The sequence below is a fragment of the Carassius carassius genome, chromosome 17 (genome assembly GCF_963082965.1).
Source record: "Carassius carassius chromosome 17, fCarCar2.1, whole genome shotgun sequence".
In the NCBI taxonomy this organism is placed as follows: Eukaryota; Metazoa; Chordata; class Actinopteri; order Cypriniformes; family Cyprinidae; genus Carassius; species Carassius carassius.
Window position 1 is genome coordinate 9,175,664 of NC_081771.1, and position 26,628 is coordinate 9,202,291.

Below are 26,628 nucleotides of genomic sequence, written 5' to 3' on the forward strand. Positions count from 1 at the left end.
AAATTTCATGTCTTTTAACATATGTATGTTTGGAAGGAATTTGCAACAGTATACATGTGACATTTGCAGGCTCCCCCTCAGCTAAAGAGAGAAGTCCCACAGTGCCAAGGAACATTGTTAAGATTGAATTCACACAATTGACACCACTGAAGTGCTATATATTTAATAGAGTGCATAATTTGTATTACAGAGCATCAAGGTTCTCACATGATTCTAATGTTATAGTTATATGAACTTTATATCATTTCCTTTAAAAAATTAAAATATGGATGTTTACAAAGTTTTACGCTGTAATAACGTCTTTGATATACAAATCTCTGGACTGCTTTGAAAACGTGGAAATATTGGAACCAAACTGCAATACTCTGTCCAAAATTACTTTAGATTTATCATCAGATAAAAATACATTTCCAGAGAGAGATGCGGAGTTGAGGGCAGTCCAAACACCAAATAGAGAGAGAGAGTTTTGCTGACTGAACACATTGTGCTCTATAAAACAAGAAGTCGAGTGCGAAGCCATTGACTGGGGCTGACTTCAAGAAGGTGAGTCAAACTGAAAATGAAAAAAAAAAAAATTCTAGTTAAAGAATTTTTTACAATATTTATCAAGTTTATTACATTTATTCTGTGTGCATAAATAATTCATCATAAATGTGCTTATGAAGGAATGTCTTTTTAAATATACATATTTAATATATTTTATATATATACAGATTTCTCACATCATTTGTTCAACTTCTACTGACTGGAGGCAAAAGGAGGTAAAAATACACAATTTTTGAATATTGTTTGATGAGGCTACACAACCTCATCAAACAATATTCATCATTTATACTATAGTGCAGTAATGTTTTGTATTACCACTTACTATTTCAATGATCAATATCCTGAATGTTACTGATGTTTGGTCTATTTTTCCAGTAAATTGGCACCATGAGTGGGGATGCAGAAATGGAATGTTTTGGCCCGGCGGCTATTTACCTCCGGAAGCCCGAGAGGGAGAGAATTGAGGCTCAGAACACACCGTTTGATGCCAAGACAGCATACTTTGTGACAGAACAACAGGAGATGTACCTCAAAGGGGTGCTAGTCAGCAAAGAGGGTGGCAAAGCCACTGTCAAAACGCTGTGTGGCAAAGTAAGTTTACATCTAGAGTAACAACCAAGTAACAATATAAATAAATAAGGTACAAGTTCAAAATATAGTTATCTGAGCCTAGTATTTTTAGTTTTCATATTAAACACTGTTATTTATCATTTGCCTTGTTTTTCACCTCAAAAAGACCATCACAGTGAAGGAAGATGACATTTTTCCAATGAATCCCCCTAAGTTCGATAAGATAGAGGACATGGCCATGATGACCCACCTCAGTGAGCCCACTGTGCTGTACAACCTCAAAGAGCGTTATGCAGCATGGATGATCTACGTATGTAACGAAAATGAACAGTACTTCATCCTTCAAATGCAATATGTCTTATTTAAGCTAAAATCTTAATTTGCAGACCTATTCCGGGTTGTTCTGTGTCACTGTGAACCCCTATAAGTGGCTCCCAGTGTATGATTCTGTAGTTGTGACAGCCTACAGGGGCAAAAAAAGAGTTGAAGCCCCACCTCACATCTTCTCCATCTCTGACAACGCCTATCAGTTCATGCTCACTGGTATAAACTTGTGGAAGAAAATATTTAAGATTTTTTTTTCTTTAATCTTTGTTGGGTAAAATTAAATGTCTCTCTGCTTTCCGCAGATCGTGAGAATCAGTCTATCTTGATTACGTGAGTATTTTTCAGAGTTTGGAGTACTTTTATCTTTCAGTTAAAATAAGAAATAAAATAAGAGAAATTGGGTCGACTATATGTTGCATTATTGTAATTTCAGTGGAGAATCTGGTGCAGGAAAGACTGTGAACACCAAACGTGTCATCCAGTACTTTGCGACAATCGCTGTATCATCTGGACAGAAGAAAGCAGAGCCCGTCCCTGGAAAAATGCAGGTATTTTTAAATATTTATTTTGATAATATCTGATATTTATATCCTTTTGATTAATGATATGGTCAGGGAATTAATCAAATGGATGTTCTTTAAGGCATATGCATGCATATAGCTACTAATCCTTCATTTCAAGAGGACAGCAAAGTACTTACTTGACAGCATCATTAAAGATATTCTGTACACATCAGGGGTCGCTGGAGGATCAAATCATTGCAGCCAACCCCTTGCTGGAAGCCTATGGAAATGCCAAGACTGTGAGGAATGACAACTCCTCCCGCTTTGTGAGTACTATAGTCTATAGAGCAAATGTTGTGTCAATTTTTTGTCAAATTCTGTGTTTTGTAGCTAAATAAACACAATCTGTTTGCAAAGATAAACTCGACTTTCAAACAAACGCAAAGTAATTTGCAAGTACAAAACTCTTATTTGAGAGAAACTGCAGAGGTATGGACAGATATATGTAGGCTATTGTGTGTTATAACTTTTTATGAGGAAACTTGGCTTGATTTTCTCACAAATGCGTGCAGACAGATTTTCTAACAAATGCAAATGAACAACTTTCTTTTCAAAAACAGCAGATGTCGCTGTCGGTCAATTTACGCTAGTCTCCCGAGACCCGAGACACCTGCCAACTGCCGTGCTCTACTAAGCGTTTTGATTCTGTAAATTAAAACTGTTGTCTAATTAATCTTGCATCTGGTAAAATATCCAGGGTAAATTTATCCGAATTCATTTTGGCACCACTGGAAAACTGGCATCAGCTGATATTGAAACTTGTGAGTCCTTCATTCTTTTAGATTTCAGCTGATTACGCACATTCCTTTTATCCCTCTGACAATCATGGTATTGATCCATAGATCTGCTGGAAAAGTCCAGAGTAACTTTCCAGTTGTCTGCTGAGAGGAGCTACCACATCTTCTACCAGCTTTGCACTGGCCATAAGCCAGAACTGCTGGGTAAGAAACTGTACATTATTGCATTAGGATCAAATGTGCATGTAATAATTTGAATTTAATAAAGGCTGCAAGAACGGATAATGTCAGCATTAAATTATTAAATTTGTGCCACAGCATTAAGTTTTTCTTTCTTGACATATTCCTCTTGTAGAGGCTCTTCTAATCACCACTAACCCATACGACTATCCCATGATCAGTCAGGGTGAGATCACAGTCAAGAGCATCAATGATGTGGAAGAGTTCATTGCAACTGATGTAAGTGGAGTCAAATGTCTGAGCACTTAACATTTGATACATAATCTTATACACTGCATATCTCTTGATACACTATGTGAAATATGTTATAGTAAGAGTACATACATTTGATTGTTTCTGACTTGCAGACAGCCATTGATATCCTGGGCTTTACTGCTGAGGAGAAAATAGGCATCTACAAGCTGACAGGAGCTGTGATACATCATGGGAATATGAAGTTCAAGCAGAAGCAGAGGGAGGAGCAGGCTGAGCCTGATGGAACTGAGGGTGTGACTTTAAATTTATCTATGAAAGCATGCATATATGGTTGCAGTATGGATACATACAAATTATTTACTTACAATTTATTTATTTTTTTCAGTGGCTGATAAAATCGCTTACCTCTTGGGACTGAACTCTGCTGACATGCTGAAGGCTTTGTGTTTTCCCAGAGTGAAGGTCGGGAATGAATTTGTGACCAAAGGTCAAACTGTTCCTCAGGTGTGTCCACTAAAAAAATGTATAAATAATTGAATCACTAAATATTTATGAATATGCAGTTTTTTGTTTTGCTTTTTGTTTTTTAATGAAATGGTATTAAATGGCATTGTTTTTTTCTAAATTAGGTAAATAATGCAACTATGGCTCTGTGCAAATCGATCTATGAGAAAATGTTCCTGTGGATGGTTGTCCGAATCAATGAGATGCTAGACACCAAACAGCCAAGGCAGTTCTTCATCGGAGTGCTTGACATTGCTGGGTTTGAAATCTTTGATGTAAGTTAATAAGATACAGATTTTGAATCTGTAGCTTTAGCTTGGTTCTCATGCTGAAATATTTTATGTTCTCTACAGTTCAACAGCCTGGAGCAGCTGTGCATTAATTTCACAAATGAGAAACTGCAACAGTTTTTCAACCACCACATGTTTGTGCTGGAACAAGAGGAATACAAGAAAGAAGGCATCGAATGGGAGTTCATTGACTTCGGTATGGACTTGGCTGCCTGCATTGAGCTTATTGAAAAGGTAACAAATTTCAACTTTAGGACATGGTGTTTTTATTTTTATTTTTAAGCATAGGTGCTTTGGTTTGATTCATTTTCTTATCTCAAGGAAATGTGCTCTTTCTTGCAGCCAATGGGTATATTCTCCATCCTTGAGGAGGAGTGTATGTTCCCTAAGGCAACAGACACAACCTTTAAGAACAAGCTGCATGACCAGCATCTTGGTAAAAATGCATGCTTCCAGAAGCCCAAACCTGCCAAAGGCAAGGCCGAGGCCCACTTCTCCTTGGTGCACTATGCTGGAACCGTGGATTACAACATCGTAGGCTGGCTGGATAAGAACAAGGACCCTCTGAACGACTCAGTGGTTCAGCTGTACCAGAAGTCTTCAGTGAAACTGCTGGCTCACCTGTATGCTGCTCATGCTTCTGCTGAAGGTCTGCTCTGATAATTTTTTTTTATAAATGTATTATGATAGTTACACATTCTAGTTGTATTATTTATTATACTGTACAGAGGCAGGAGGCAAAAAGGGCAAGAAAAAGGGTGGTTCTTTCCAGACAGTGTCTGCACTGTTTAGGGTAAGTTTACCATGTTAAATATGTGTTCATGTTATATGATTATAAAACTGCTAATATGATTAATATATGTATTTGTACACTGGTCAAGCATTTCAACATATTTTGGACAAAATTCTACAGGAGAACTTGGGTAAGCTGATGACCAACTTGAGGAGCACACATCCCCATTTTGTACGCTGTCTGATTCCAAATGAATCAAAAACCCCTGGTTGGTATTGTTATTTTTTCCAATAATAAATAGTGCTTAGTATAACAATATCACCTTTGTTTAGCTGTCAAAAGAAGACTCAGAATCCTATTTAAGACATAATATTTCCTATATCCTATTTAAGAATGTTTTAAGATTAAAATCCCTCTACCTATTTTTCCAGGTCTTATGGAGAACTTTCTGGTCATCCATCAGTTGCGCTGTAACGGTGTATTGGAGGGTATCAGAATTTGCAGAAAGGGTTTCCCAAGCAGAATCCTCTATGGTGACTTTAAGCAGAGGTATCTCACATACATGCCACATGTGAATAACATGCACATTTAAAGGTAAGGGTACTTCAGATGAAAATTTAACTGAAATCACTTCTGTGTCAGGTACAAAGTATTGAATGCTAGTGTCATCCCTGAGGGTCAGTTCATTGACAATAAGAAGGCTTCAGAGAAGCTTCTTGGCTCCATCGATGTGGATCATACCCAGTACAAGTTTGGACACACCAAGGTACACAGTATCAAACCATATCTTGCAACTTATTTTTCTAGATATTAGATAATAGTGCATAATTGCTTTATCACTTATTTGTGATAGGTGTTCTTCAAAGCTGGTCTGTTGGGTACCCTTGAGGAGATGCGAGATGAAAAACTAGCTGAGCTGGTTACCATGACTCAGGCTCTTTGTCGTGGATATGTTATGAGGAGAGAATTCGTCAAAATGATGGAGAGGAGGTATGGTTTTGCATAAAATATTACATGGATAAGATAGTAACTTCATGCTTACACACAGTCTCTGGACATTTTTTCCGATTCTATGATCCAGAGAGTCCATCTTCTCCATCCAGTACAACATCCGCTCATTCATGAATGTGAAACACTGGCCATGGATGAAGCTGTATTTTAAGATCAAGCCTCTGCTCAAGAGTGCAGAGACTGAGAAGGAAATGGCAGCCATGAAAGAGAATTTTGAAAAAATGAAGGAGGATCTTACAAAGGCACTTGCCAAGAAGAAGGAGCTGGAGGAGAAGATGGTTTCCCTGCTGCAGGAGAAAAATGACCTGCAGTTGCAAGTGGCAGCTGTGAGTTTTTCAGCAGCATTCATCAATTTGTCTTTATAACATCACAAATTCACAGCTAAAATTTAAATCAAATGATGCTCTAATCAACAGGAAACAGAGAACCTTTCTGATGCTGAGGAGAGATGCGAAGGACTAATCAAAAGCAAGATCCAGCTGGAGGCGAAACTCAAAGAGACAAATGAAAGATTGGAGGATGAGGAAGAAATCAATGCTGAACTGACAGCCAAGAAGAGAAAACTAGAGGATGAGTGCTCTGAGCTGAAGAAAGACATTGATGATTTAGAGCTTACCTTAGCCAAAGTGGAGAAGGAGAAACATGCCACCGAGAACAAGGTTTACTGTCTTAATTCATATTACCCATCAGATATCTGACCTGATCTGACTCTAACAATTTCACCAAATTTCTATATTAGGTGAAAAATCTTACAGAGGAGATGGCCTCACTGGATGAAAGCATTGCAAAGTTATCAAAAGAGAAGAAAGCCCTCCAAGAGGCACATCAGCAAACTTTGGATGATCTGCAGGCAGAGGAGGACAAAGTCAATACTCTGACAAAGGCCAAAACCAAACTTGAACAACAAGTGGATGATGTAAGTTACAATATATTGGTTGATTTGATTAATTTTAGATGCCTTTCAGAAAAACCAATATTGGAATCTTGCTTGATAGCTTGAAGGCTCTCTGGAGCAAGAAAGGAAACTCCGTATGGACCTGGAGAGGGCCAAGAGAAAGCTTGAGGGTGACCTGAAACTTGCCCAAGAATCCATAATGGACCTGGAGAATGACAAGCAACAATCAGACGAGAAGATAAAGAAGTAAGACTTTAACTTCTATTTGGAATGTTTTGAAGAGAATAATATTTGCGATGATATATGTAAATCATCTGTTACAACTATTTCCCACAGGAAGGACTTTGAGATAAGCCAACTTCTAAGTAAGATTGAGGATGAACAGTCTATTAGTACTCAGCATCAAAAGAAGATCAAGGAACTCCAGGTGATCTCTCAATGAATAACGCTAGGAACACTGGTCATGTAATCTGGTTTAAGTAAGTGTGATCTTCATAATTACCACTGTTTATTTCAGGCTCGTGTTGAGGAGCTGGAGGAAGAAATTGAGGCAGAACGTGCTGCTCATGCTAAGGTTGAGAAGCAGAGGTCAGATCTCTCCAGGGAACTTGAGGAGATCAGCGAGAGGCTTGAAGAAGCAGGAGGTGCCACTGCTGCACAGATTGAGATGAATAAAAAACGTGAGGCTGAGTTCCAGAAACTACGCCGTGATCTGGAGGAGTCCACCTTGCAGCACGAAGCGACGGCTGCAGCACTCCGCAAGAAGCAGGCTGACAGTGTGGCAGAGCTGGGAGAACAGATTGACAACCTCCAGCGTGTGAAACAGAAGCTGGAAAAAGAAAAGAGTGAATACAAAATGGAGATTGATGACCTTTCAAGCAATATGGAGGCTGTTGCCAAATCAAAGGCACGAGAACTTATTTTCCTGAATATTGCGTTTTTAATATAACAGTCATATTCATAGCAATTTTTCCTTTCAGGGTAACTTGGAGAAGGTATGCCGTACACTTGAAGATCAACTGAGTGAAATTAAAACCAAAAACGATGAAACGATCCGTCAACTAAATGAGATAAGTACACAAAAAGCAAGACTGGCTACTGAGAATGGTACGTATGAGTACAAAGCCACACTTCAAACTCCAAATTTAAGGTTTTGCCTACATTTTCAAGGATTCATGGAATTGTTCTTTCTTTTAAAAGGTGAATTTAGTCGTCTGCTAGAGGAAAAAGAAGCTCTTGTTTCTCAGTTGACTCGAGGCAAGCAAGCTTTCACTCAGCAGATTGAGGAGCTTAAGAGACACATTGAGGAAGAAACCAAGGTAATTGTTTACTATTTTGGTAACGTGTCTCGTAGCAACATTAGCAAATAATGCTTTGTTTGTTGCTTTTCAGGCCAAAAATGCCCTGGCTCATGCTGTCCAGTCAGCACGACATGACTGTGATCTGCTCAGAGAGCAGTACGAGGAGGAACAGGAAGCCAAATCTGAGCTCCAGCGTGGCATGTCAAAGGCCAATAGTGAAGTAGCTCAATGGAGATCCAAATATGAGACTGATGCCATTCAGCGTACTGAAGAGCTTGAGGAAGCAAAGTAAGTAAAATCCCCTGTTTAACAGGAAATAAAGTAGAAGCAATGACTAACATTTCATTGTTGCTTGTAGGAAAAAGCTTGCTCAGCGTTTACAGGATGCTGAAGAGTCCATTGAGGCTGTGAACTCAAAGTGTGCCTCTCTGGAAAAAACCAAGCAGCGACTGCAAAATGAAGTTGAGGATCTCATGATTGATGTGGAGAGAGCTAATGCTCTTGCTGCCAATCTTGATAAGAAGCAGCGGAACTTTGACAAGGTACAGGATGTATTAATTGTTCCTGAATTTTTGTACAACAACATAAGGTCTTTGATCACAAATTTAATTGACTTTTTGCAAGGTTCTGGCAGAGTGGAAGCAAAAGTATGAGGAAAACCAAGCAGAACTGGAAGGAGCTCAAAAAGAGGCCCGTTCTCTTAGTACAGAGCTTTTTAAGATGAAGAACTCCTATGAAGAAGCCCTAGACCATCTGGAGACCCTCAAGAGGGAGAACAAAAACCTTCAACGTAAGATTTTTTCACAAATACAAAGGGCAGATGATAGACCATTTCCATGCTTGCATGTGAATAGTCTGGTTTTTATGTTATTTAGAGGAAATCTCTGACTTGACCGAACAAATTGGAGAGACTGGGAAAACCATTCATGAGCTGGAGAAAGCCAAGAAGACAGTCGAAACCGAGAAAACAGAAATCCAGGTCGCTCTTGAGGAAGCCGAGGTAAGCTGAAAAGTTCTGAAGAACCAATATAATACTTAACAAAACTGCTTTTTTGTAATGTTAACTGATTATTGCTCTTTACTGGTCAACAGGGAACCCTGGAACATGAGGAATCTAAGATTCTTCGTATCCAGCTTGAGCTAAGCCAAGTGAAAGGGGAGATTGATCGTAAATTGGCTGAGAAAGATGAGGAAATGGAACAGATCAAAAGAAATAGTCAAAGAGTGATTGATTCTATGCAGAGCACTCTAGACTCTGAGATCAGGAGCAGAAATGAAGCCCTAAGAGTCAAGAAGAAGATGGAAGGAGACCTCAATGAGATGGAGATTCAGCTGAACCATGCAAATCGCCAGGCGGCAGAAGCTCAGAAACAGCTCAGGAATGTCCAAGGACAGCTCAAGGTAAAATTGTGGAGCTCTTCTTAAAGTTCCAGTTATCCTCAGCTGGAAGCTGAACATCATACTCTTCGATACTATTCCACTGAAACAAGTTATTCATCTTTTAATAGGATGCCCAACTGCACCTTGATGATGCTCTGAGGGGTCAAGAGGACCTGAAAGAGCAGGTTGCTATGGTTGAACGCAGGAACAACCTGATGCAGGCTGAGATAGAGGAGCTGAGATCTGCTCTGGAGCAGACAGAGAGAGCTCGCAAAGTAGCTGAGCAGGAACTGGTGGATGCCAGTGAGCGAGTTGGACTTCTACACTCCCAGGTTTGTTTTCAAGTGTTTACAATTTAATTCATCTGGACTCTTAGACAGAATCATCAGTGGTAAACCATGTAACTCTCCAATATACAGAACACCAGTCTCATCAACACCAAAAAGAAGCTTGAGGCCGATTTAGTTCAAATCCAAGGTGAAGTGGATGATGCTGTCCAGGAGGCACGAAATGCAGAGGAGAAGGCTAAGAAAGCTATCACTGATGTGAGTACCTATTTATATGACATGTTCTATATGACAACATTTTTATCCAGTCAAATCCAATTAAATACATCTAGTGAACACTGAAAAAGAGCTGTAGTCATGTCACGTGTGATTGCAGGCTGCCATGATGGCAGAAGAGCTGAAGAAAGAGCAGGATACAAGTGCTCATCTTGAAAGGATGAAGAAGAACCTGGAAGTTACAGTCAAAGACCTGCAGCACCGTCTGGATGAGGCTGAGAGTTTGGCCATGAAGGGAGGAAAGAAGCAGCTCCAGAAACTGGAAGCTAGGGTACTTTTTGTGCAATTTGTAAGAAGGCTATGAAATCTAAGAGGTACACCAGAATTGTTGCATCCATTTTTTCTATTTCCTAGGTTCGTGAACTGGAGAATGAGGTTGAGGCTGAGCAGAGAAAAAGTGCCGAAGCAGTTAAAGAAGTTCGGAAGTATGAGAGAAGAGTGAAGGAACTCACTTACCAGGTAGATAATTTAACTGAACTTCTGAGAAGGAATGGTTTGTCAACAGAGCAACATTTGTTACAATGTCTTTTTAACAGACTGAAGAGGATAAGAAGAATGTAACCAGACTGCAGGATCTGGTGGACAAACTGCAGTTGAAAGTGAAGTCCTATAAGAGACAAGCTGAGGAATCTGTAAGTACAGTATTATATGGTCATATTTCATCATAATTAAGACATCATTATGTTTGACAATGTAATAAACCTGATTCCTTGGTAATCTCATCACAGGAGGAGCAGGCCAGCACTCACCTGGCGAGGTACAGGAAGGTGCAGCATGAGATGGAGGAAGCTCAGGAGAGAGCTGACATCGCTGAGTCCCAGGTCAACAAGCTCAGGGCAAAAAGCCGTGACATTGGAAAGGTATTTAAAAAAAAAGTTATTTATTCAAAACGTTTAAATATACACAATCTAAACTCAAAAGTCCAGAATATTTGACTTTTATTCATTTATTTATTCATTTTGCTTCTGCAGGGAAAAGAGGTTGCAGAGTAAATATCACCTTTCAAGAAGAGTCAGCAATAAACAATCATATAATATGAATTTGTGCTATTTCTGAGTCATATGGTCAATAAAGTTGCCCACCAACCAACAATGGCTGCAATGTTTTCTTTTATTAAAAAAATTAACTTGCTCTCTTCATTTCATGGATGACACAAAAACTGCTTAATCTTTAATAAAATTATAGCTTCTTACAAGGTTTAAAGTATCCATATTAATAAGAAACTATGGTTACTTGGTAAATTGTGTGAACGTGATGTGGCCTTTGTTTACACAGACCTGTAGTCCACAAGTCCATAGTAGGGGTGTCCTATTTGTCCTTTTACAAGTTCCTCTTTGGGGATATGATGCAACCTCAATGAATTTTGTAAAGTCTAAAATGGTGCACATTGGATTACAACCAAATAAATGACTATTAATCAGCCTACATGGTGCTCTGTCACTCAGAGTTTACACTTTTGTGAACTAATGCCACATTGGATAGCAGTCTCGTGTGAAATCCAAAGGGTGTCCAAGTTGTATCAGCTAACCAACCTCTTGTCATTTTAAGACTGGACCACTGCAGTTGGCTGTGGGCTAATCTTCTAGATAGAAGATGATTCACAATATAATGGCACACCTACTTCTCCCAATCCATGTGACTCTGGAATAACACCCTGTTACTTCAACATGCTCCTACAGGTCTGTTGCCTTCTGTCCTTATACCCTTTCTCTGCTTCTCTGTGGTGAAACCTCCACCTGAAAACTGGTTGAAGATACACTTCATCCATGTGCATTTACCTAAACCGTAACCAAAAACATAAGACACTTCCTATATAGTATATATCTGTGCCACTCCAGTTTACTCTTTTATTGTTTGCTCCAGTATGAGAAATTATGCAAACTGGTTTAAAATCATGGCAAAATTATTAATTATAAATAGAAATATAGTATACTGAATACCACCTTATTGCTTACTAGTTACCTCAGAATCTTGCTAAAGTAAGTCTTAAAATTTATTATATTGACCCTTTAGATTCATACATTTAAAATCAGCTGTAGACTTATCGGCCTCACATTCCTTGTCACATTTGTTAAAATGAGAACCTTTACAATCTCTTCATCTTGTTATGAATAATATGCAAATTTGGATGCAGCTCCCCATGTTTTGAACTGGTGGTGGCTCAGAACTGATGCACCATTACATGAAATATATATTTATATATACACCTCCCTTTACAAATCCATAGAAGGTTAATTCCATGTATAAGATATTTTATGTTAGGGGAGCTCAGACTAACTAGTTTACTTGAAATTAAGTTCACTCACTAAATATGATTTTCAGGTTCACTATATTGCTGCTTCTTAACGTTACATTTAAGAATTATCCCTCAGGATAAAAACAGCATCAGGACCTTACCTTTTTATCCTTCAGGTACTCATTCTGCCATGGTTTGAACAAATATTTTAGAGAACCACACCCTGTGGGTTAACACAAAAGTTAATAGCTCCCCAAACAAAGTCTGTGCAAAATCATGAAACTGCGTCAAAAATATCAAATAAATAAATATTAAGAAAATGTTTACTTATCTGCGGTTGTACTCAGAAGGGATCCCAGCTGCATCCACCAAGAGACAGAGAGACTTTATAATCAGCAGATCTTTGCGTGGTTAATAGTGTAAATGCGGCATCATACTCACACATTGAACAATAAAGCAAAGACTGTACAAACTCATTTGTCTTTCATCACGAGAAGCAAAGATGCTGTATTATACTTCGAAGTCCTAAAATAAGAAGCCGCAATGACTTGAAACAACGATACAACTGTCTCATCCAAGAACCATTGTACCATCCCACAATCTTTAACGGTGCACACTTGCAGGCTCTTGACAGACACTAAAACACTTGGATTTTGTTTTGTAATGTAATACAGGAAGTTCAAGTCACAATAAATCCCCTGAGCCTGATGCCATTTGGTGGGTCAAGATGGCACTGGTGTCTATATTTGTATTTTGTCCAAATAAGAATGTAGTGTTATGGGTGGGTGATCAAGTTTCACATTTTTATTCAATGGAGCCCATTATATCTCAAGAGTAACTCCCCCACAATTTTTAAAGCTTTCTGCTCTTTGCCAGTATGGGATCACCTTTCCAGTGGAAAGACTGACCTTAAGTGTCACAAACCCTACTTTAAATCAAATCTCATATTACACCAAGCCAACCAGAGGAGGACTATCAGACTAAAGAGGTCTGGATCCACAGATCTGGATGCATCTGGATGAAATGGCATCCTGTTTGACGTATTCATTAGAAAACGTTACCTGTGTGAAATCACATATACATACATGTCCAATGATTAATACATGATATATGTCTATTTCAAGTCTTAAAAGTGTATAAAAGGCCATGCACACATTCTTCCAGCACTCTCAGTGTGGAAAGGCACAGCTATTAGCACACAATGACTCAAGTTGGCCTGTTAACATCACAGATTTTGTCACCACCTGGGACTTTGTTTAATCCCCAAGAAAGGCCTGGAGAGCCTCAGCTGTTCTTAACAAGGAAAGGCATGATCTTTTGGCCTCCCTGCTTGTTTCTTGAAGGGACAGAAGTATACCAATTTGATTTCTTTGTAACACGGCAAATTTGTAAGGCTCGTGCAACTTTACACCAGTGACATTTGATGTCTTCTCCACAATGAGTGGATGACTTATTATTGCCAGACATTCTTAAGAAGGACTTACAACCGAGGGTTAGATGGACTGACTTGCACATTGTGGTTATTCTTTTGCTCTCCTTATTTGTCTCTACTGAATTATTTAAGTTAAAAAGAAACAATTTATTATCATTCTAGGGTCATGATCGAGTACTCTTGAAATTAAGTTTTGTTGTCTTGATCCAGTTTTGTGCATACAGTAATGTTGCAGATTCTGATCAATAGTGACAAGTAATCCATAACAGTTCAGGATTACATTTAAACACTTAAAATGCACCCCCATCCCACCCCCACCCCCCCACCCCCACACACACACAAAAAACCTCTCCACATTTCTATACTAGACCATAACATTTTGAAGAGATAAAACCATCTTGGAACTCCTTCTCATTTCAAGAGATAAAAATAATACAGGGACAAATGGAAGAGGGCAAACAGGACTCATGCCCAAAAATGAGATGCTGAAATGTCCTGACAGGACACTTACACTATAAAAGAGGGCTTTTCCGACTCCTCCCAGGGCTCACAACTACACAGCAAAGGTAAGTGATTGAATGCTTAGCCACAAAACACACTTTCTCTACACACAATTCTGCTTTTACTTTTTGTTACTTTTAACAAATAAGGATGTTTTAGTCTGTTTATTACAAATTACAAGATTGTGCTCCTCAATGAAAACGATGTTATCCTGGGCTAATTTAAAAAAAAAAAAATTCCTGATGAATTATTTTAGAATTTGGGCAAGTTTCAACTGACAACAAATTCCTTGTTTTATTTTACAGTATACACGGAGGTGGTAAATTACAACATCAAGATCAAGTCCCAAGAGTTGGTTATCAAGATCAATATCAAGATCAATTCCTAAGACTTGGTGATCAAGATAAACATCAAGTCCTAAGAGTTGGTGCAATACAAAGGTAAACATGGTGCATCTTTTTAATTAACTCTAAATGCTAAACAATGTGACAAATTCATGCATAACTTAGTTTTTTAACACGGTTTTGTCATTCTCAACCACCATTTTTGCCTTTTTGGTGACAAGTTAATCAACCAAGTACTTGGTTATTTTACATTTTTATCTAATGTTAAAGGGTACTATTACACATGCATGAACGTAAATGTTCCTTTGAATATAACTTGCATTACAAACAGTATTGGTTGTTCTTCTGTCAGAATTCCACTATGAGTGGGGATGCGGAAATGGAGTGTTTTGGTCCTGCGGCCATCTACCTCCGCAAGCCAGAAAAAGAAAGACTGGAAGCTCAAAATAAACCATTTGATGCCAAAACTGCCTATTTTGTGACTGAGCCCAAGGAGATGTACCTCAAAGGGGTCCTCAAGAGTCGGGAAGGTGGCAAAGCCACAGTGGAAACTCTGTGTGGCAAAGTGGGTATAAGACATACTTAGACAAAATTTGCCAAATAAATTTTACAGCCATCTGCATTGCTTTTTTGATAACTGTAAAACGACCCTCCAGACCATCAAAGTGAAGGAGGATGACATTTTTCCAATGAATCCCCCTAAGTTCGATAAGATAGAGGACATGGCCATGATGACCCACCTCAACGAACCCACTGTGCTGTACAACCTCAAAGAGCGTTATGCAGCATGGATGATCTATGTATGTAACCAAAAATGAAGGCGTTGTGCTGCTTTACTTATAAATCAATGCAATTTATATATTTAGCATGTGAAATAACATTACTCTCTTGCAGACCTATTCCGGGTTGTTCTGTGTCACTGTGAACCCCTATAAGTGGCTCCCAGTGTATGATTCTGTAGTTGTGACAGCCTACAGGGGCAAAAAAAGAGTTGAAGCCCCACCTCACATCTTCTCCATCTCTGACAATGCCTATCAGTTCATGCTCACTGGTATGAAAAAAGTATCTTTATAAATGAGGTTCAGTGGCTAAATAGTTAAAAGATCCAGTTTATATATATATATATATATATATATAGAATGTAATAAATGACTTTCTACTCTTTTGTAGATCGTGAGAATCAGTCTATCCTGATTACGTAAGTATTATGTTTTAAGTATTTTCACCACAAATGCAATGTGATAAGCAGAAACTGTGTAGTCTGATGCATATTATGATATACTGTACCGTATTTTCAGTGGAGAATCTGGTGCAGGAAAGACTGTGAACACCAAACGTGTCATCCAGTACTTTGCGACAATCGCTGTATCATCTGCACAGAAGAAAGCAGAGCCCGTCCCTGGAAAAATGCAGGTATATCTGTTATCTATGTGGCAATATGGTAATGAGGATGGATTTATTAAATTGTACGGTCATCAGTCAAAAACATCAATCCAAAAAAGTCTTAGCAAAGCAGTAGAACACTTATTTAACTGGCATATCTAAAACATTATGTGTCCATCAGGGGTCGCTGGAAGATCAAATCATTGCAGCCAACCCCTTGCTGGAAGCCTATGGAAATGCCAAGACTGTGAGGAATGACAACTCCTCCCGCTTTGTAAGTATTGATGCAACTGCAAAGATCTACTATGTGTTTTAATTTTTCCTGTTAAATTTGATCTTACTTCTAAATTCTTCAGGGTAAATTTATCCGAATTCATTTTGGCACCACTGGAAAACTGGCATCAGCTGATATTGAAACTTGTGAGTCCTTCATTCTTTTAGATTTCAGCTGATTACGCACATTCCTTTTATCCCTCTGACAATCATGGTATTGATCCATAGATCTGCTGGAAAAGTCCAGAGTAACTTTCCAGTTGTCTGCTGAGAGGAGCTACCACATCTTCTACCAGCTTTGCACTGGCCATAAGCCAGAACTCCTGGGTAAGAAACTCTATTATTATTGCATAGGATAATATTTTCCCATATTTAATTTGAATTTAATACAATATTTCTAAAGAATGCAAACAGATAATATGATCATTCAAACTTTGGATTAAAGTCTTTCTTTCTTGTCATACTCCTCTTGTAGAGGCTCTTCTAATCACCACTAACCCATTCGACTATCCGATGATCAGTCATGGTGAGATCACAGTCAAGAGCATCAATGATGTGGAAGAGTTCATTGCAACTGATGTAAGCAGAACTTTGAACTTGTCAAGTAATTTACATAAAAAGCCTATTTCATATTTGCGATGTATCATCAGCAACATTACAAGAGACACATGATTGTTTCTGACCTGCAGACAGCCATTGATATCCTGGGCTTTACTGCTGAGGAGAAAATAGGCATCTACAAGCTGACAGGAGCTGTGATGCATCATGGGAACATGAAGTTCAAGCAGAAGCAGAGGGAGGAGCAGGCTGAGCCTGATGGAACTGAGGGTGTGACTTCAGTCTAAATTCAGCAGTAGAAACATTTATATATGATAAAAATATGGAAGGAATATATTATTTTTAATAATCTATTAATAATTTACTTGAATATTTTTTTCCAGTGGCTGATAAAATCGCTTACCTCTTGGGACTGAACTCTGCTGACATGCTGAAGGCTTTGTGTTTTCCCAGAGTGAAGGTCGGGAATGAATTTGTAACCAAAGGTCAAACTGTTCCTCAGGTGTGTGCACTTAAAAAATGTATTATTAATGATTGCATCACTGAATTTTTTAGTATATACTTTTTATTGAAAGAAATGGAATAAAAATAGCATCATTCTTTTCTAAATAAGGTGAATAATTCAACCATGGCTCTTTGCAAGTCAGTTTATGAGAAAATGTTCTTGTGGATGGTTGTCCGAATCAATGAGATGCTAGACACCAAACAGCCAAGGCAGTTCTTCATCGGAGTGCTTGACATTGCTGGGTTTGAAATCTTTGATGTAAGTTAATAAGATACAGATTTTGAATCTGTAGCTTTAGCTTGGTTCTCATGCTGAAATATTTTATGTTCTCTACAGTTCAACAGCCTGGAGCAGCTTTGCATTAATTTCACAAATGAGAAACTGCAACAGTTTTTCAACCACCACATGTTTGTGCTGGAACAAGAGGAATACAAGAAAGAAGGCATCGAATGGGAGTTCATTGACTTCGGTATGGACTTGGCTGCCTGCATTGAGCTTATTGAAAAGGTAACAAATTTCAACTTTAGGACATGAATTTTTTATTTTTAAGCATAGGTGCTTTGGTTTGATTCATTTTCTTATCTCAAGGAAATGTGCTCTTTTTTGCAGCCAATGGGTATTTTCTCCATCCTTGAGGAGGAGTGTATGTTCCCTAAGGCAACAGACACAACCTTTAAGAACAAGCTGCATGACCAGCATCTTGGTAAAAGTGCATGCTTCCAGAAGCCCAAACCTACCAAAGGCAAGGCCGAGGCCCACTTCTCCTTGGTGCACTATGCTGGAACCGTGGATTACAACATCGTAGGCTGGCTGGATAAGAACAAGGACCCTCTGAACGACTCAGTGGTTCAGCTGTACCAGAAGTCTTCAATGAAACTGCTGGCTCACCTGTATGCTGCTCATGCTTCTGCTGAAGGTCTGCGAAACAAATTCACACATTTATGATTGAAACATTAGGATGCAAATATAAAACTTATCAAACTTTGTTAACAAAGAACCTTGATTTCTGTATATGACATTATTTACCAGAGAGCTCTTTACATTACTGCTTAATCAACAGCTGACACTGGTGGCAAAAAGGGTGGGAAAAAGAAGGGCGGCTCCTTCCAAACTGTGTCTGCTCTGTTCCGGGTAATGATGTGGCTTCATTTAACTCCTTAATATAATCTTTTTTTTTTTTTTTGAAGATGTACCGGGTGATAGCTTATCTGTTTATTCTTCAACCAATAGGAGAACTTGGGCAAACTGATGACCAACCTGAGAAGCACTCATCCTCATTTTGTGCGTTGCTTAATTCCAAATGAGTCAAAGACTCCAGGTTAATATTTTTTGCATTCATGTTAGAAATACAGAAAAGCATGCAGTATATTTAAATTATTGGCTCTGTTAAAGGGAACATGACAGACTTTTATGTAAAAACAATAATCAAGTTTGTGGAATTCTTTTTATTTTAGGTCTTATGGAGAACTTTCTGGTCATCCATCAGTTGCGCTGTAACGGTGTACTGGAGGGAATCAGAATTTGCAGAAAAGGTTTCCCAAGCAGAATCCTCTATGGTGACTTCAAGCAAAGGTAAACAATGTACATAATGCATAAATATGTTTAAATATGTTTTACAAAAAAAAACAATTCTAATGTAATGCTTTTTGTAATGTTGATGAATCTGGATTTTTCTAAATGAGGAGGATGTACCCACAGCTAGTAATTTGCATAAAACAAGTGTGCTTTCTCTCACACACATATGCTTCTTTTGCATGGGCAACAGGATCCAATACATTCGTAACAAATAGAAATTCACATAAACAGATTTTACACAGAAAAGCATGTGTATGCAAGATTAGTGGGTGATACCGGTGTTTGTTCTTAGTACTTCATGTATGTAGTGTACCATCCAGGTGAAAATTTCAACTTAGTATGATTCTGAAACCACATTACTGAATTAATTCAAGGTAAACGTATTATGAATATCTTTTCTTTAGATACAAAGTATTGAATGCTAGTGTCATCCCTGAGGGTCAGTTCATTGACAATAAGAAGGCTTCAGAGAAGCTTCTTGGCTCCATTGATGTGGATCATACCCAGTACAAGTTTGGACACACCAAGGTTAGGAAGTCTTCAAGACTCTGCATTTACTGTTGATGATGCAGTTGGCACTAACAATCTGAAAACCAAACCAAATTTCAGGTGTTCTTCAAAGCTGGGCTTCTGGGTCTTCTTGAGGAGATGCGAGATGAAAAACTTGTTATCCTTGTGACCATGACTCAAGCACTTTGCAGAGGCTATGTTATGAGGAAGGAGTTTGTCAAAATGATGGAGAGAAGGTAGTTTTGTCTTGAAAAAAATATGTATACTTTAGGGGATAACACTCCACATCCACACACAACATCTGGCCATTTCTTCTGATTCTATGATCCAGAGAGTCCATCTTCACCATCCAGTACAACATCCGCTCATTCATGAATGTGAAACACTGGCCATGGATGAAGCTGTATTTTAAGATCAAGCCTCTGCTCAAGAGTGCAGAGACTGAGAAGGAAATGGCAGCCATGAAAGAAAATTTTGAAAAAATGAAGGAGGATCTTACAAAGGCACTTGCCAAGAAGAAGGAGCTGGAGGAGAAGATGGTTTCCCTGCTGCAGGAGAAAAATGACCTGCAGTTGCAAGTGGCAGCTGTGAGTTTTTCAGCAGCATTCATCAATTTGTCTTTATAACATCACAAATTCACAGCTAAAATTTAAATCAAATGATGCTCTAATCAACAGGAAACAGAGAACCTTTCTGATGCTGAGGAGAGATGCGAAGGACTAATCAAAAGCAAGATCCAGCTGGAGGCGAAACTCAAAGAGACAAATGAAAGACTGGAGGATGAGGAAGAAATCAATGCTGAACTGACAGCCAAGAAGAGAAAACTAGAGGATGAGTGCTCTGAGCTGAAGAAAGACATTGATGAATTAGAGCTTACCTTAGCCAAAGTGGAGAAGGAGAAACATGCCACAGAGAACAAGGTTAATATCTTGAGAAACAGGTTTAGGAAAACTTGATCTTCCACTCAGATTGGAGTCACTGAAATTATCCACTGTATCTCTTAGGTTAAAAACCTTACTGAAGAATTGACATCTCAAGATGAGGTTATTGCTAAGCTGACTAAGGAGAAAAAAGCCCTCCAAGAGGCACATCAGCAGACTCTTGATGATCTCCAGGCAGAGGAGGACAAAGTCAATACTCTGACAAAAGCCAAAGCAAAGCTTGAGCAGCAAGTCGATGACGTGAGTTTGAAATGTAACAAATAGTGCAAATTAGTACTCATGTGTCTGGTTATTGTTACAACAAACAGGAGAAATCCAGCATGAAAATAATATTCTGGAGGAAAATTATGCTTACTAATCTTTCACATTTGTGAAACAGCTGGAAGGCTCTCTGGAGCAGGAGAAGAAACTCCGTATGGACCTGGAGAGGGCCAAGAGAAAGCTTGAGGGTGATTTGAAACTTGCCCAGGAATCCATAATGGACCTGGAGAATGACAAGCAACAATCAGACGAGAAGATAAAGAAGTAAGACTTTAACCTCTATTTGAAATGTTTTGAAGAGAATAATATTTGGGATGGTAGTGAGGAACTAATAAAATATTGTTAATCCTACTTACCATTATAATTAAGACCCTAATTGTTAACCTTCAGAATAACTATAATTTTATTATTATAATTTTTTTTTTAACAGGAAGGACTTTGAATCAAGTCAATTGCTGTGCAGGATTGAAGACGAGCAGTCTCTTGGTATTCAGCTCCAGAAGAAGATTAAAGAGCTTCAGGTCACTCAAAGTGCTACTGTGATTTTATGCTTATTAGTTGTAATTAACTGTAACTCATCAAAGTTTTGCTACCACAGGCTCGTATTGAGGAGCTGGAGGAAGAAATTGAGGCAGAACGTGCTGCTCGTGCTAAGGTCGAGAAGCAGAGGTCAGATCTCTCCAGGGAACTTGAGGAGATCAGCGAGAGGCTTGAAGAAGCAGGAGGTGCCACTGCTGCACAGATTGAGATGAATAAAAAACGTGAGGCTGAGTTCCAGAAACTACGCCGTGATCTGGAGGAGTCCACCTTGCAGCACGAAGCGACGGCTGCAGCACTCCGCAAGAAGCAGGCTGACACTGTGGCAGAGCTGGGAGAACAGATTGACAACCTCCAGCGTGTGAAACAGAAGCTGGAAAAAGAGAAAAGTGAGCTTAAAATGGAGATTGATGACTTGTCAAGCAGTATGGAAGCTGTTGCCAAATCAAAGGCAAGTATTAATATGAAATATTGGACAAGAAACAGCACTGTATTGTAGGGATGTCCAGATCCGATCACGTGATCGGAAATCGGGCCCGATCGCGTGGTTTCAGACTCGATCGGAATCGGACGTTACCTCCCGATCAGGACATGGATATATATGTATTCTCATTAATTTTTAACACATCTTTTGTTATGCGGTGGCACAGAGTTAGACCCTTTTGACTCAACACAGAAACAGCAACGCGTGCGGCATGACATCACTTTGTTTTCAAGAGCTGGTGTGAATAAATATAGATTCAAACTCAAAGAGACATGATAGTTTGCGCATGACCTGATATTTCATTCGGACCCAGGATACAGCGAGATGAACATCACAGAGTGCTAAACTCTCATGCAGTGTGTGTTTCATTCATACTCGAAGCCGGAGCACGCTCTCGCGCTGATATCAGGATATTCCTAATATGGACAAAAGCATCCAGCTATGCTGTGGTGCTCACAGGGAAAACAGAAACTTATGCAAACACGAAGACATTAATATACGATCACGACAATAAATTGTTCAAGTCATCTCCAGCAGGTGATAAATAAAGTATGAACAATGCAGTGCTGATTGAGATAGTATTTATTACAGTATAGAAACTATTCTGCATTATTATGTGATAAACAGTGTTTGTAGTATATAAACAAATCATTATTATTTGTTATTGTCCAGCATTTATAGATTTCTAAGCCAATTAAAAGCTAGAAATTAGAGAAAAAATAAAGTTGCCTATACTACCAGTCAGAAGTTTTTGAACAGTAAGCTTGTTAAGGTTTTTTTTTTTTTTTTTTTTTTTTTAAGAAGTCCCTTCTATTCACCAAGCCTGCATTTATTTGATCCAAAGTACAGCAAAACAGTAAGATTTTGAAATATTTTTACTAGCCTATTTAAAGTAACTGTTTTATATTTGAATATATTTCAAAATGTAATTTATTGAAGATCCTGGATCTGTTTTTTCGCTCTTCTTTATTCTTTTTTTATGTATTATAGAAGTATCGGATCGGGACTCGGTATCAGCAGATACTCAAAATCAAATGACTCGGACTCGAGGACAAAAAAACCTGATCGGGACATCCCTACTGTATTGTATAAAAATACCCATTAAAAAAATTGTGTTTTACAGACAAATCTTGAAAAGATGTGCCGTACACTTGAAGATCAGTTGAGTGAGTTTAAGACAAAGCATGATGAACATGTACGCCACATCAATGATCTAGGTGCTCAAAAGGCAAGACTTCAGACTGAAAATGGTAAGTAGTATTTTGTATTTTTTACTGGAGGGATAATAAAAAAATGACATTCTCTATACACACACCTAAACAACACTGCAGTTATTGACCATCATTAAATTCATGCAAGGTGAAATGGGACGTCAACTAGAAGAAAAAGAGGCTTTAGTTTCTCAGCTGACTCGAAGCAAACAGGCTTTCACTCAGCAGGTTGAAGAGCTGAAGAGGCAAATTGAGGAAGAAGTCAAGGTGAGAAATTAGCATTTTCCTAATGAATGAATGACCTTATGAACTAAACCTACTGAATAACTTTCTGTTTTAAAGGCCAAAAATGCCCTGGCTCATGGTGTCCAGTCAGCACGACATGACTGTGATCTGCTCAGAGAGCAGTACGAGGAGGAACAGGAAGCCAAATCTGAGCTCCAGCGTGGCATGTCAAAGGCCAATAGTGAAGTAGCTCAATGGAGATCCAAATATGAGACTGATGCCATTCAGCGTACTGAAGAGCTTGAGGAAGCAAAGTAAGTAAAATCCCCTGTTTAACAGGAAATAAAATAGAAGCAATGACTAACATTTCATTGTTGCTCCTAGGAAAAAGCTTGCTCAGCGTTTACAGGATGCTGAAGAGTCCATTGAGGCTGTGAATGCCAAATGTGCCTCCTTGGAAAAGACTAAGCAGCGACTGCAAAATGAAGTTGAGGATCTCATGATTGATGTGGAGAGAGCAAATGCTTTGGCTGCCAACCTTGACAAGAAACAAAGGAACTTTGATAAGGTAAAGCAACCATATCTTTTGCACATTAATTTAGTTACATTTAATATTGTTGCGATGCACCTCACCATGGGTATATTTTTCAATGTCGTAAAGGTCTTAGCAGAATGGAAGCAGAAGTATGAGGAAAGCCAGGCAGAGTTGGAAGGAGCCCAGAAGGAGGCTCGTTCTCTTAGTACAGAACTTTTCAAAATGAAAAATTCTTATGAGGAGGCTTTGGACCACTTGGAGACTCTGAAAAGGGAAAACAAGAACCTTCAACGTATGTACAATCACTTACCTTTTATTTTAGTTTTTAAGATCTTCTACAGAATATTATGTTTCAACCCACTGTTAATCATGTGCTCTTTCACGTATACAGAGGAGATCTCAGATTTGACTGAGCAGCTTGGTGAAACTGGAAAGACTATTCATGAGCTGGAAAAAGGAAAGAAATCTGCTGAAATGGAAAAATCTGAAATCCAAGCCGCACTTGAAGAAGCTGAGGTAACGTGGTGCTTTTAAAAAAAAAAAAGATTATTTCCACTGTTCTAGCAAACAATTCCCTACAAGTTATTCTAATTTTCAGGCAACCCTAGAGCATGAAGAATCAAAGATTCTTCGTGTTCAGCTTGAGCTGAACCAAGTAAAAGGGGAGATTGATCGGAAATTGGCTGAGAAGGATGAGGAGATTGAACAGATCAAGCGAAACAGCCAGAGAATCATTGATTCCATGCAGACCACCCTGGATGCTGAAGTCAGAAGCAGAAATGATGCTCTGAGAATTAAGAAGAAGATGGAAGGAGACCTCAATGAGATGGAGATTCAGTTGAGCCATGCAAATCGCCAGGCTGCTGAAGCTCAGAAACAGCTCAGGAACGTCCAGGGACAACTGAAGGTTTGTTCTGTTACAGCAGTGTAGCACTATGTCTTGATCTGACTAATGAGATCAGAAGACCTAACTATCTCTTGATTGCTTCAGGATGCTCAACTCCATCTTGATGAAGCTTTAAGAGCACAAGAGGACATGAAAGAGCAGGTTGCTATGGTTGAACGCAGAAACAACCTTATGCAGGCTGAGATTGAGGAGCTGAGATCTGCTCTGGAGCAGACAGAGAGAGCTCGCAAAGTAGCTGAGCAGGAACTGGTGGATGCCAGTGAGCGAGTGACTCTCCTACACTCCCAAGTAAGAAGAATGATTTAAGTAATTTTTTAAGGAATAACTCATAATCAACGTTATTTTCAACATTCTCTCATTTTCTTCAGAATACCAGTCTTATTAACACCAAGAAGAAATTGGATGCAGATCTTGTTCAGATTCAAGGTGAGATGGAAGATGTAGTCCAGGAAGCACGCAATGCTGAAGAGAAGGCAAAGAAAGCAATAACTGATGTGAGTAAAAACTACTTAAAAACTACAGTAGTTTTAAACTTCTATTTTACACATTTTTATTTTCCAAAGAAACCAAATTCTGAGTAAAACATTATTGCAGGCTGCCATGATGGCAGAAGAGCTGAAGAAAGAGCAGGATACAAGTGCTCATCTTGAAAGGATGAAGAAGAACCTGGAAGTTACAGTCAAAGACCTGCAGCACCGTCTGGATGAGGCTGAGAGTTTGGCCATGAAGGGAGGAAAGAAGCAGCTCCAGAAACTGGAGGCTAGGGTATGTGGCTATACTAGTACATTAAATTTTTAGAGACTTAACATTGGCCAATTTTGCAGATGAATGATGACATAAGTTTAATTAATGTTTTAAAAACTGGGTGGACGGAATGAATTATTCAATGCACTTAAGAAGGTCTTGAACTTTGTCCTGCTGGTGATACATGTAAAATAAAAGGTTAAAACAAGACTATTTTTGTGAATGCGAATCATCGTTTCATATACAAAGTAATTAAAAAGATTGATGCATTAAAATAAATTTTATAGAGTGATGAAAGATTGCGGTTCAAATGGCTTTGTGGAATGTACACATGGAATATACATTCACATATTTTATCACAAGCATAAAGTCATGGATAACATAAATTATAATCCATGATTCAGGTTCGTGAGCTGGAGGGTGAAGTTGAAGCGGAGCAGAGACGGAGTGCTGAAGCGGTGAAAGGTGTCCGCAAATATGAAAGAAGAGTGAAGGAACTGACTTATCAGGTACTTCATCAAACAAAAATATGTATCTAGGTATGATAAATGGTTCAATTAATGCATTACATTTTTTCTGATGTAGACTGAAGAAGATAAGAAGAATATTATCAGACTGCAAGACCTTGTGGACAAACTTCAACTGAAAGTCAAGGCCTACAAGAGACAGAGTGAAGATGCTGTAAGTAATTTTAAAGTTTGATGAGTGGTGTGCAACACAATCTACTGGATATGATGACCCTAAACAAGTGTTATTTCATTGACAGGAGGAACAGGCCAACAGTCACCTGACCAGGTTCAGAAAGGTGCAGCATGAGCTGGAGGAAGCTCAGGAGAGAGCTGACATTGCTGAGTCCCAGGTCAACAAGCTGAGAGCTAAAAGCCGTGAATTTGGGAGGGTAAATATCAAACTTTTATTTAGTTCATTATTTGTGATCAAGGACTTTGTTATCCAGACAAAATTTTGTGTATAGGCCTTAATCATGTAAAAACAAATATACAATATTAAACAATCTTAAAAAGTACATTATTGTGCTCATTTTGATAATGCTTCACTTCACATTATTTTCATTTGTTTACAGGGTAAAGAGGCTGAGGAATGAACCTTTTGAGAAAAAGAGTGGGCAAAGAATCAGTAACTAATTACTGTGAAGTCCTTGTCCACAGAAAACAGTAACCAATAATAAAAAAGCTGTTCATCTGAGGTGTCTTTGTGTTTAGTTTTTCTTGGTTATATTTGTATAGCCTAGTTGGTATTTAAAACATAACTGGTTAAAACCATATGTGTGTGTGTGCATTCATCTGATTTAAAAAAAAAATGCTAATCCAAAATTATTCCAACAAAATGTATTTTTGAGGAAGTCCAGTTTCTCAATGTCAAGGATACTTCCTTGGCAGGACTAGTCCTTCCAAGTCACTTCCTTCAGAGGCTAGACGAGACTCCTCTTTAGCATTCGGAGAACACGTAAATGGAACAGGCTAGCAAGTGCACGTAATTGCGTCATTACGTCAGTGAAAAGGTCCGTTTGAATAACGCTGTGAATGGTATCGTTAAATTACTTTGGACAACTTAACTAGTTATTTATAAAAGAAATGCAGATGACGCAACCAA

General features: G+C 38.6%; 2 protein-coding genes across 2 annotated transcripts; both read left to right on the plus strand.

Moving 5' to 3' along the window:
- Nucleotides 1-521: 521 nt before the first annotated feature.
- Nucleotides 522-10,947, plus strand: LOC132160972 (myosin heavy chain, fast skeletal muscle-like). The gene is made up of 41 exons (XM_059570736.1): nucleotides 522-543; nucleotides 714-761; nucleotides 922-1,137; nucleotides 1,283-1,426; nucleotides 1,503-1,659; nucleotides 1,746-1,773; nucleotides 1,877-1,991; nucleotides 2,180-2,272; nucleotides 2,704-2,767; nucleotides 2,849-2,947; nucleotides 3,099-3,202; nucleotides 3,331-3,469; nucleotides 3,564-3,682; nucleotides 3,808-3,957; nucleotides 4,036-4,206; nucleotides 4,315-4,621; nucleotides 4,701-4,765; nucleotides 4,886-4,973; nucleotides 5,137-5,254; nucleotides 5,348-5,471; nucleotides 5,559-5,695; nucleotides 5,787-6,042; nucleotides 6,133-6,375; nucleotides 6,456-6,632; nucleotides 6,712-6,857; nucleotides 6,948-7,038; nucleotides 7,129-7,518; nucleotides 7,592-7,718; nucleotides 7,812-7,930; nucleotides 8,004-8,200; nucleotides 8,271-8,454; nucleotides 8,537-8,702; nucleotides 8,788-8,912; nucleotides 9,005-9,313; nucleotides 9,421-9,624; nucleotides 9,712-9,837; nucleotides 9,956-10,126; nucleotides 10,210-10,314; nucleotides 10,392-10,487; nucleotides 10,584-10,715; nucleotides 10,827-10,947. The coding sequence occupies exons 3-41, from the start codon at nucleotides 934-936 to the stop codon at nucleotides 10,845-10,847; spliced, it is 5,811 nt and encodes a 1,936-aa protein (XP_059426719.1). The 5' UTR covers nucleotides 522-543; nucleotides 714-761; nucleotides 922-933; the 3' UTR covers nucleotides 10,848-10,947.
- Nucleotides 10,948-14,727: 3,780 nt separating this feature from the next.
- LOC132160973 (myosin heavy chain, fast skeletal muscle-like) lies at nucleotides 14,728-26,220 on the plus strand. Its single transcript, XM_059570737.1, has 39 exons — nucleotides 14,728-14,933; nucleotides 15,025-15,168; nucleotides 15,263-15,419; nucleotides 15,539-15,566; nucleotides 15,667-15,781; nucleotides 15,933-16,025; nucleotides 16,108-16,171; nucleotides 16,253-16,351; nucleotides 16,500-16,603; nucleotides 16,714-16,852; nucleotides 16,966-17,084; nucleotides 17,196-17,345; nucleotides 17,424-17,594; nucleotides 17,697-18,003; nucleotides 18,148-18,218; nucleotides 18,318-18,405; nucleotides 18,542-18,659; nucleotides 19,067-19,190; nucleotides 19,272-19,408; nucleotides 19,504-19,759; nucleotides 19,850-20,092; nucleotides 20,177-20,353; nucleotides 20,493-20,638; nucleotides 20,805-20,895; nucleotides 20,973-21,362; nucleotides 22,519-22,645; nucleotides 22,755-22,873; nucleotides 22,949-23,145; nucleotides 23,216-23,399; nucleotides 23,493-23,658; nucleotides 23,758-23,882; nucleotides 23,965-24,273; nucleotides 24,358-24,561; nucleotides 24,642-24,767; nucleotides 24,868-25,038; nucleotides 25,422-25,526; nucleotides 25,603-25,698; nucleotides 25,784-25,915; nucleotides 26,099-26,220. The coding sequence occupies exons 1-39, from the start codon at nucleotides 14,730-14,732 to the stop codon at nucleotides 26,117-26,119; spliced, it is 5,817 nt and encodes a 1,938-aa protein (XP_059426720.1). The 5' UTR covers nucleotides 14,728-14,729; the 3' UTR covers nucleotides 26,120-26,220.
- The last annotated feature ends 408 nt before the right edge of the window (nucleotides 26,221-26,628 follow it).

Bases quoted from the DNA above. Each gene is read 5' to 3' on its own strand.
- LOC132160972 (XM_059570736.1), top strand. From the start codon at position 934: ATGAGTGGGGATGCAGAAATGGAATGTTTTGGCCCGGCGGCTATTTAC. The intron at 4,974-5,136 runs GTTGGTATTGTT...CTATTTTTCCAG, and splicing joins AAATGAATCAAAAACCCCTG to GTCTTATGGAGAACTTTCTG. The intron at 9,314-9,420 runs GTAAAATTGTGG...ATCTTTTAATAG, and splicing joins ATGTCCAAGGACAGCTCAAG to GATGCCCAACTGCACCTTGA.
- LOC132160973 (XM_059570737.1), top strand. From the start codon at position 14,730: ATGAGTGGGGATGCGGAAATGGAGTGTTTTGGTCCTGCGGCCATCTAC. The intron at 17,346-17,423 runs GTAAGTTAATAA...TGTTCTCTACAG, and splicing joins CTGGGTTTGAAATCTTTGAT to TTCAACAGCCTGGAGCAGCT. The intron at 22,646-22,754 runs GTAAGTAGTATT...AATTCATGCAAG, and splicing joins AAGACTTCAGACTGAAAATG to GTGAAATGGGACGTCAACTA.